The following is a 10,946-nucleotide window of genomic DNA, read 5'->3' as shown; positions in this document are numbered from 1 at the left end:
TATTTAACAAAATCTTAATCTCTTAAATGCACATGTAAAACTTAACAAGTATATTAAAAATGTTACATGCACACATACACACACACACACACACACACACAGAGTTGCGTGATTATCAGCTGGTTTGGGGAGACTGGATCTTAACATGTTTCATATTGAAGAGTTAACTTATCAGAATGCTGAATCATCTTGTGGCTTTAGTTCTCAGTAGACCTTGAAAATTTAAGAAGAAAAAAAAAAGTGATGCTCTTTGCAAGGCTCTGTCAACCTTAACCAGAGGAGTGACACAAAGGAAGTAACACTTTTCTTTCTACCCCAAAAACCAAAATAAAAGAATAGACAGAGTTAATAATAAAATGTGTGTGGGGAGCCACGGGGGAGGTTTCAAACCATAGAACTGTTGTAATTTGATTAAGAACGGTTGGTACTTTCCATACAGATTTATCCCTTTTGTCTTTACATTACTGATTAGTATCTCTTGGAAATTCCACCAAATATTTGGTGATGTTATTCATAAGGATAGATGCAAATCGTCTGGCAATTTAACCCTTAAACTTTATCCTGGATTTGGGTACTACAATGGTCCTTTTTTGAAGATGGGAAATGAGGTGCTCAGAGGGGAATTATTCTAGGCTGGGAGGCTACCAATCCCTCCAGAAGTCTGCTTAAACACTAGCTGCTTTCATCCCTCAATGAATTCTGCAGGGATGGTTCTTATCATCTCCACACTGGGAATTAGCAAACAGGCTATGAGACTTTTATGTAACTTGTTTGAGGTTGCAGAGCTTGTCAGGGCTCAAACTGGAATGCCCGGCCCAGGTTTGAGTATCCCTGAAACCAGACTCTTCCACCATGCTGAGTCCCCTCCTCCTAATCCAGTTCTTCAAGGAATATGGGGTTACTTATGAAATATTCAGATTGAGTGAAGGTCTCCACTGAGGGGGAGACTTCTTCCTTTTTGCCCTCTGAAGTTGTAATTAGAACAGTGAAAGCTAGGTTGTGATAGGATCAAAGTTAACACAGATCTTAGTCACAGTGGGTCACAGCCTGGAGAGTAGGGTGTGCTAAGTGGATTTTAGTGATACAGCGATGAGCAAAATAGACTTAGTTCCTAGACTTATGCAACCTATGTTCACAAGAAGGAAGGTGGATTTAAAAAAATTCAACCCACAAATGAAGATCTAATTACATACAGATCATGATGAAATTTTGATGTGAACACACACACACATACACACACATTCTTACATGTGTAGAACTGCTGTGCGTGTCTCAGCATGTCAGAGTTTATTCATAGATTGATAGATTTTCTAGGAATACTATTGTCCTCAACTTGGACTTGGAGATAGGATTTAGCAAACCAGGCCTAAAATTCATCAGGCTCTGTTGTATTAGAAAAATGAATTATTAGGGGCTTCTTCTGAAAGCCAAAATCCATTGCCTTGAATTTTTATTACTTTGCAATGGCTGAAAGTTCTGAGAATTTGTGACTAAATTAAGAAATATGAAGATCTTCTGGGGATTTTTTTTTAAGTTTGCGTGCAGAACATTTTTTAATTTTTATTTATTTTGAGACAGAGTCTCAAGCTGTCACCCTGGGTAGAGTGCCGCAGCATCACAGCTCACAGCAACCTCAAACTCTTGGGCTTAAGCGATTCTCTTGCCTCAGCCTCCCAAGTAGCTGGGACTACAGGCACCCGCCACAACACACGGCTATTTATTTTTGTTCCAGTTATCATTGTTTTAGCTGGCCTGGGCTGGATTCGAACCTGTCAGCTTTGGTGCATCTGGCCAGTGCTCTACCCACTGAGATACGGGCACTGCCCCAGAAGATTTTTTTTAAATGTTTAGGTAGCATAAAGATAGGTATGCTTGGCTCGGCGCCTATAGCTCACCCGGCTAAGGCGCCAGCCACGTACACCTAAGGTGGCGGGTTCTAATCCCCCGCCTGGACCTGCCAAACAACAATGACAGCTGCAACCAAAAAATAGCCGGGCGTTGTGGCGGGCGCCTGTGGTCCCAGCTACTTGGGAGGCGGAGGCAGGAGACTCGCTTGAGCCCAGGAGTTGGAGGTTGCTGTGAGCTGTAATGCCACGGCACTCTACCCAGGGGGACAGCTTGAGGCTCTGTCTCAAAAAAAAAAAAAAAAAGATAGGTATGCTTATAATTGAAAACTTCATTGAATCTGTCTTATTCTGTTTTCCAGAGAAACCATTTAAATCAGAATCCTAAGCATGTATAGCGGAGCATTATTCTTGATACTCTGGGCATTTACGTTTATAAGGACCTCAGGTAAGTGTTTATAAAATTTCACAAACGTACTTCATTAACAATCTAGAAGGAATCTTGAAGTTTTGGGGGTTTGTGCGGTGTTGCTCCTGAAGTTGCTGAATTTATTGAAATAAATGATTTGAAGTTTTATTTTGCAAAGTTGCCAACCATTTGGTATTCCTGGCATAAAGACAGAAAGATAGAAAGTAAAGAAGCCGCATATGGTATTGTTGAAGAAGAAACGATCCCACCCTCTGATTTTTATAAGAGAGAGCAGGATGTAAAAACTGGCATCTTGAAATAATTCACATTTGCCAGAGATGGAAATTTTGTTTCATGTCATTTGAAACCCAGGAGGTAACAGGCATCTTTGTCATTGATTTTTTAGAAAGTTTTTACACAAACTGCCTCCTTTCCGAGAGGAAGCCAAACTTGCATCTTATTGGTTAGATAATGAGAAGGAAAGTAAATGGAAAATACCTTATGGATCCTTTTAAAAAATTAGAGTTACAAGGAATATACTAAAAAGAAGATTGATTATGCCAGGGAGCTCCAGTAGGCTTCATAGCAAGTATCAAATACAACTTTAACTTATTAGGAGTGATTGCTTGGAGGTGTTGTCTTTTGTTTTGAGAAAGATTCTGAGGCCCCCTTCCGTAGTGGAATAGCAAGATATTCCTTAGGAGGAGAAAGATCTATTAGCTAGGAGAGAGAATCACATGGGGTCATGTCTCCTACTCTGAGAATTACTGCCAAAGAGCAGAATTATGATTTGATATTTTCAGATAATACAGGTCAAAATCTTGGGGGCTATATACATCAGTGAATCTATGTATTGTTGAGAAAGAAACAAAGGTAATACTTTCTTCTTCTTTTTTTTTTTTTGAGACAGTCTCAAGCTGTCACCCTGGGTAGAGTGCCATGGTGTCATAGCTCGCAGAAACCTCAAACTCTTGGGCTTAAGCAATTCCCTTGCCTCAACCTCCTAAGTTGCTGGGGGACTACAGATGCCTGCCACAATGCCCGGCTATTTTTTGGCTGTAGTTGTCATTGTTGTTTGGCAGGCCCAGGCTGGATTTGAACCTGCCAGCTGCGGTGTATGTGGCTAGTGCCTTAGCTGCTGAGCTACAGGTGCCGAGCCAAGATATTTTCTTCTTGATGTGGAATGATCTGTCAGAGAGCACTTAGTGAAAAAAAACAAGGTACAGGAGGACATGTGTAATGGGTCCTCTGTTCTCTGGATTCACACTAATGACCTTGCTCCCGGTCAGCATGTATCAGGCACAGAAACAGTTACACAGCCTCCTATGTAAGGTGAGTGAAGTCTCAGATCCCTCTTCTGTCCTTCAAAGAACTTGTGGAGAGCACTTTCCACAAGTGGTTCACTCTAGGCAGATACTGGTAGTGTTCCATGTGTAGGATTGATATGACCTAGTTATATCTAGGTGACGACACCTTATTAATTGTCCAACAGCAATTTCAAACACATTCCAAAGAGCATAGGTTTTAGGCCCTGGGGGGGCTCTCACATTCTGGTTAGAGAATAGTGGGGGTGCCTGTCCTGCTATTTTGAGCACCACACTCTAGTCATTTCTCCAATCAAATAAGATTTCTAGCAAGCATTATGTTAATGAATAAAGCCTCTGATGGCAAACATAAGATTAGATATACCAGGTGCCTGGAAAGTGTGAACTTTCATTGCCAACCACCCACTGCTGGAGAGTATGTATTTCACTTTAGATTTTTTCAAATGATAGTTATCTCAAAAAAAAAAAAGAATGAGTGCATACATTCGTCAAAGTACAGCTGCGTGTTTATAGAAGCTTTTTAAAGATTAACCAAAACCTGGAAATAACTCGACTGTCCAATAAACATTTGTTCCATGGCCCAAATCCTAATAGTTATTCATTTATAGAATGGCTAAATGAATAGTCAAGTAATAACACAATTGGATAGTACATAATGATGGGAAGAGAACACGCCACTGAGAGTGTCGCAGCACGGATGCCCATCACAGCATAATAATATTCAAAAGAATCCAGACACGAAAGAGCATATATTGTACGATTTGTGTGTTAATACCTTGTTATGTTATCATAAAACAGGAAAATAAACTGTTATCGACTTACCATAGTTTTGAAGGTCAGTTGAAACTAATACCCACGTAATACACATATAGCTCACATACTATGCTGAGATATTGACACATAAAATAGAGGTTGGTAACAAGCAGTAAACATAAGGCTGATGCTTGTGAACTCTTGTGCTATAACATAAATTTGTCATCCATGTTTTCAAAGGATGCTTCCACCATTCGAGCCACTTCCTTTTTATGTTGTGGTTAACAACACTGAGTTAAAACCAGACTGTTGCTTTGAGAAATAAATCTCAGCTGTAGAGAGGGCATTTCATCCAAGACCTCAAGAAAACGTTTCATTCCGTGTAAAGATTCTCATTCTCAAAATGCAGTACACTCTGGAACCACTGGAAGCAAGGAAGTGAGAAAAGCCCATTAATACTGACCTTGAACTGCCAGAGGTACAAAAGCAGGAGGAATAGCATCTGCCCTGTGTGAATGACAGGACATTTCCAAAGCCAGAGAGTCTGGATTCCCTGGGAAGGAGGGAGGAAGAGAGAGAGCTCAGGGAAGGAAAATGACAGAGGCCACAAACTGGACTGATACTATGTTAGTCAATTCTTGATCATCCACTGGGGACTATAGCAATGGCACACTCCCTAACCCACATAGGCACACCTTTCATCATCTCACACCTGCTAGGGACTGGTTGGGTAGACTGGCCCAGCACCAGATAGGTGAGATTTCTGATGATCCAGCTGGAGAACACCACAGTCGCTACGTTTGTTTTGTTTTCCATAGAGACTGTGGATGTTTTGGGGTTTAGGTGTGGCAACACCGTCACTTCTGTGGCTTTCCTTATGAAGAAATTGTAATGTGTAATGTTTACTGGTAAAAGATGGCACCACTGTTAGCTGTCTTCTTGCTATCGCAGATTATATTCTAATACCTTTCTGTTTGGAGGAAGCTGTTGGAAGTTGTGTTTTCATCTAAGTTCTGAAAATGTCTCATGCCTTCTTGGGTTAAAGAAAAACTGACGTTAAAATAAGGGAACCCGCAGGAAAATGATTCAAGAGTTCTCAGGACTTTCTTGCTAATTGTGCTTATTCACCTGAGGAGAGGAATAATAACCTTTGTCATTTTTTTTTCTTTTACTTTGCTTATCTCTTGAAGAAGACTGTACTTCACGTTCTAACATCACTGCAGTGGAAGGTGAACCTTTCTATCTGAAACATTGCCCCTTTGTGCCTGCGCGTGAGAATGAAACCGCCACCAAACGATGGTGGTATAGAAGCAATGGGTCACACAAACGTGTGGAGCTAAACCCAGCAACTTCACCCAGAATCACTTTGTGGGATTATGTTTTAGAGTTTTGGCCAGTTGAGTTAGACGACAGGGGAGAGTACTTTTTCCAAAAGGGGTAAGTATACCTTGTCTTGGAGTTAGAATATATTTTATGGCACTATTGGCCTTTGTCCAGCAACTCAAATATACAGTAATCTGAAAGGTCAGATGACCCATGCACATTTTTATCTCTTCACGCTTCCTATGACATTGAATAAATACTTCATCATTGAAAAAATATGTTCATCTCCTCATGGTTATTTTCCTAGTGATATGAATGAAAGATGTTATCTTGATAGGATTTCCTTTTAGGGAATTCTTGTCAATGATAAGCGAAGATTGAATGTCAGTTTTAAAATTCAGCTGTCCCTGCTGTCTAGACCCTTTGGTCAAATGAAATCAAAGGCTTGAATTTTGTAATACCGTGTAATACTGTAAAATCAACATGTCTGGAGCAGGGGGCAGTGTCAGTTTCGTGGGTGGTATCTCCATGCTGGGGAGGAGGATTGGGAGTGATGTAGGCCCACCCTAGGCTGGTTTGCAGGGTACCCTGGGAGCCAGGTGGCAGTGCTAGTGGAGATGTGTGTTTGGCAGCCAGTCAAGCCCACAGCCAGGGGCAGTGGGGGTTGGGAGGACATGGGTAGGGTTTTGCAATCTACACTTATGAGGTGGGCCTAGATTCTGCTAGAATAGTCATAACCAAGTGGCATAACCTCTATGAAATGAGAGCAACCGTTTACAGCATCAACCATTGTGACTGAACTTGGTTCTTTTTATACATATCTACCTACCTAAGCATGTATTGTTATAGAATACCGAGACTGACTATAGGAAATGTCTCAGGGCCAGCTGAGTGGTGCTGGTGTGCTGTTAGCCCCCCAGATGAGTCCTGATCATTATCAAGCGTGCCATTGAGGGCAGAGTGAGATATCCCAGTGGTTGCTATCACCCCTGTGGTTTCATACAAAACTAGGTCAGAAAGAAATTAATGAACTCATTTTTTAAATGATAAGTTGTATGTGACTTTTTAAAAGAGAAAAGGGTCACAACTGGTCACATCTGTGACTAGTACTTGGAGATGTTAGAGAGAGAGAGAAAGCATTGGCCACCTCTCTGATATGCAGAGTGGAGAATACAGGCTAAGTAAAGGAGCAGAAGAGGAATCATTGTATAGAGGTAGGTCCCAGCAAGGAGAAAGGGTAGCAGGTAGGAGAGTGAGCCCTCATCCTGTAACAGCTGTGGGACCTTGGGAATATTGTTTAACCTCTCTGAGATTCAGTATTTGCATCTGAACGTAAGGAAAATAGTCATCTTCCTTACACATACATACTACAATACCTGAACCTCAGTGAGTGCTCGTCTTGTCTTCCTTCCATCCTATTGTAGACTTGAAGGAGAACTGGAAGTGTCCAGAGTGAGCACAAATTTGTTCCAGGCACTCAGGAAACTTAACAACACATCTGCTGTATTTAGTATATGCATCTAGATACCATAAGTGCAGTGTAAGGGAACGTCCGATTGCAAACATTTTGTCTTTAAACGTATCATTCACTTTTTTCCTTTCTCCAGATTATTTTCTGATTAGAAGGAACAATTGTAAAATTTATTCAAACTCACTTCCGTTCAGTAAAACATTTAAAGTGCTAACACAGTTTTGCTGAGGGCAGCAACTCCAGGCTTCAGCTTCCTCAACAGTAAGAGAAGGGGTTTGGAATGTACTGCCTTGAGAAATATAAAACCTAAAACATATACCCACACACATACAGAAAACAGTAACAGGAGTGTGTTTACAGGTTTCATGAAACCAAGGCCTTTCCCCATCATCCTGGGCTAAGACCTTCTGAACTTGTTTAATTACCATAGATGACTGAAAATTTTTTTTGATTGAAATTTTAAGCAATTTGCTGTTTTGACCTCTATGATATGGTCTACAATAGGGTGAGTGTGTGTGTGTGTGCATGTAGATTGCTCAGGTTTTTACCTCTTACTTTCTGACCCCTACCCCACGACAGTTACATTTCTTGCTGCTCTGAACCAAGAGGAGGCAGAGTAGACTTTGGACATCAGTGAACCAATCTCTTTATACAAAAATAAGGGGGAAACCATGTCACATTGGTTACTAAAGGGAAGGTGGGGGATATTTGCAAAGTGTCTGTGGTAGTTTTAAAATAACTTTTACACCTTTATTCCATAGAAACGATACTCGGGGATGGCAGTTAAACATAATCAGAAGAGATAAACACAGCTGTTTCACTGAAAAAGAAGTAACTAGTAAAACTGTGGAAGTCAAAAAGGCTTTGGAAATAACCTGTGAAAATAGACACTATCAAAACCGGATCAACAGCACAGCCTTGTATAAGGTACTCCTTTTCAAATTTTTTAACTTAAGACTTGAAAGAAAAGAAAAAATTCCAAAAGGAGGGGTTAAAGTCTGTGGACCAATATAGTCTTGTAACAAATAAGCTGTTTGACTCCAGACAGCTCAGCAGGCCTCAGTATCCTCACAGGATTGTCATAAAAAGCTGTTACCTAATGTAGGTACCATAGTAATACCCTGGATTTGTGTTCAAGAAATGATAATGGCTTCTGTTCCCCTGTCCTTCCTTCATTTTTCTTCTCTTTCATTACGTAAATTTTGGGGAGTGCTAGTTTAAGGATTTTCATTTTTCTCCTGTCTCATGTACCTAACATTTTAAAAATGCCACTGCACATAGTTCTTCTAAATATCTTAGTTGATTTTATAAAATTGGAAGGTGAAAAAACAAAGAATGAAGAAAGTACAAATTACTCATAATCACAGCAGCCAGAGATGCTGGCTTTTTTCTCCTTGTGTAAAAATCAACTTTAAGAAAATAGTATATTTTGATGTGGGTGCAGTGGCTCATGCCTATGATCCCAGCAGTCTGGGAGGCCAAGAAGGCAGAATCATGAGCTTGAGCTCATGACCAGCCTGAAGAAGAACAAGACCACATCTCTAAAAAATAGCCAGGCATTATGGCAGGTGCCTGTACTCGGGAGGCTGAGGCAAGAGGATCCCCTGAGCCTAAGAGTTTGAGGTTGCTGTGAGCTGTGGCACTATGGCACTCTACCAGAGGCAAGACAGTGAGACTCTGTCTCAAAAAAAAAAAAAAAGTATATTTTGAGGTGGTTATAGTGGCTCATGCTTGTAATCCTAGCACTCTGAGAGACCAAAACAGGTGGATTGTTTGAGCTCAAGTGTTTGAGATCAGCCTGAGCAAAGGGAAGATCCCATCTCCACTAAAAATAGAAAAATGGGCCTGGCACATTGGTGGGCACCTGTAGTCCCAACTACTCAGGAGGCTGAGGCAAGAGACTCACTTGAGCCCATGAATTTGAGGTTGCTGTGAGCTATGATGATGCCACAGCACTCTATGCAGGGCAACTGGGAGTGAGACTCTGTCTCAAAAAAACAAAAATTCATTTTATTATGTGTGTCTTTTGTTTATCCACTAAAAATTATATTGCATTTATTCCCCCACATCTTTAAATATTCTTTAAAATGTGGGATCCCATTTTGCATGTGCCTGGTTACATCCAACTAATCCCTCTGTTCTTGAACATTTATAAATCTCCTATTTTGCAATATTATTTAAGAAATGAAATGAGTGTTATTCCCATAAATCTTTGGGTTTTTATATGGTTTTTCCTTAAACCAGATTCCTAAATATAGAATTACTGGCTCAAAGGCTATGAACATGTCTATAAGGCTTTTGATCCATATTCTCAAACTAGGCTCTCCCAAGAGCTATGCTGGATAAGATTCTACACCTGATAAAAAATGTAAGCAGGCAAACAAACAAACAAAAACTCAGCCACAGAAAATTTTTGAAAGTCCTAGTGGTTTTTTTTTTTTCATTTCTCTTCTTAATAGTAAATTAAACATTTCCCTGTATTCGTTGTATCTACCTTTGTAGATTGCCTGCTTTTTTTCTTTCTTTCTTTTTTTTTTTTTTGCAGTTTTTGGCCAGAGCTGGGTTTGAACCCACCACCTCTGGTATGTGGGGCTGGCACCCTACTCCTTTGAGCCACAGGCGCCGCCCTCTTGATTTTCTTTAGTTGGCGTGTCTTTTACTTGTTGAGCTGTGAGATCTCTTTTAGACAATGCTATGGAGATCGTACATACACATATTTGTGTGTGTATACGGAGAGCGCATGTTTGTGCATTAAAATATACACACTCACACTCTGCACACACAGCCCAATCTATGTGATGTCTGTAGAACAAATCTGGGTGTGTGAATCTGTCAGGGGAACTTTGAAGCACTTTGAGAACGGATGATCTGAACAGAAGGACTTGGGGAAACTCAGGCAACCGATGATGATTTCCTTGAAACTGTTGTTTGTACGTTTTGCTGAAACGCTGTTTACTTGTGTTTTTTTCAAAGAGAGCTCTTATTTGAAATGTTTTCCAAACATATGAGTCAGTCCTGAGTTGACTCGACTCTATTTCCTGCCAAACGTACAAATCTTTCATAGCGCATGTAAATTTTTGAGGTTCAGGGTACTGGGTTTTAAGAAATTTCAACAGGCAGATATTTAAATTTAGAAAAGAGGTGTCCCGAGGATGTTTTTAGTAATAGCTCAATGGCTGACCACTGCACTACGTTTTGTAACCTGTTGACTGGTCATGACCTACCTGAGAGGAAGGGAGCAAGGAAGCTAAATTAGTAAACAACTGAGTGGAAATGAAAATGAAGAGTCTCTGACCTTTTTATGTATCTTGGAAAAAACCCAGTTTGGGTTTATAAAAATTTGACTTTCATGTAAACAGTTTACTTCTGTGAGGTACACCTGTGGGTGCCTTCAGAACCGTTCTAGATACTGGGTCGAGACTCAGTGGCTACCAGCTTTGAGGGAGAGGAGGCTCTCCCTGTTTGGTGCTGCAGGAACAGAGTTGAATGATCAAGAACAGCTAATCAGCTTCCATTTTTCCCATCTGGTCCCTGGCTTGATAGGATGGTTTGAAGAAGGTGGCTGTATTTATTATTATTAATTTCTGTGACATATATGTACACGGAAATTTGTGTGTGTGTGAGGGAGAGAGAGATGTTTGAGTGTGCCTTTGGAATTGAAAAGTTTTGCTGCACTTCTAATCAGTGCCTCTGGCTTCTGGCGGAGGACGTCATATCACACCAGCTGGATTGTCTGCTAGGTACTCAGTTCTCTGAGCAATTCTGCTCCTACCTACTACTCACCGGCAGTTTGGGTATTCCTGAGTACATGAGAAAGGACC

At 40.6% G+C, this 10,946-nt stretch overlaps 1 protein-coding gene across 1 annotated transcript in view; it reads left to right on the top strand.

Annotated features, from left to right (window-relative positions):
- The first annotated feature begins 2,217 nt into the window (after nt 1-2,217).
- The window catches only part of IL18R1 (interleukin 18 receptor 1), a 31,142-nt gene continuing 22,413 nt past the window's right edge, over nt 2,218-10,946 (top strand). Inside the window, exons 1-3 of the mRNA XM_023515789.1 lie at nt 2,218-2,292; nt 5,522-5,768; nt 7,887-8,052. Coding sequence (XP_023371557.1) covers nt 2,235-2,292; nt 5,522-5,768; nt 7,887-8,052 — 471 coding nt within the window. The 5' untranslated portion in view covers nt 2,218-2,234. The remainder of the gene's footprint in view (nt 2,293-5,521; nt 5,769-7,886; nt 8,053-10,946) is intronic.

The sequence above is a fragment of the Otolemur garnettii genome, unplaced genomic scaffold, assembly GCF_000181295.1.
Source record: "Otolemur garnettii isolate 467f Iridium unplaced genomic scaffold, OtoGar3 scaffold00079, whole genome shotgun sequence".
Taxonomy (NCBI): Eukaryota; Metazoa; Chordata; class Mammalia; order Primates; family Galagidae; genus Otolemur; species Otolemur garnettii.
This window is presented reverse-complemented; position numbering and strand designations above follow the sequence as displayed.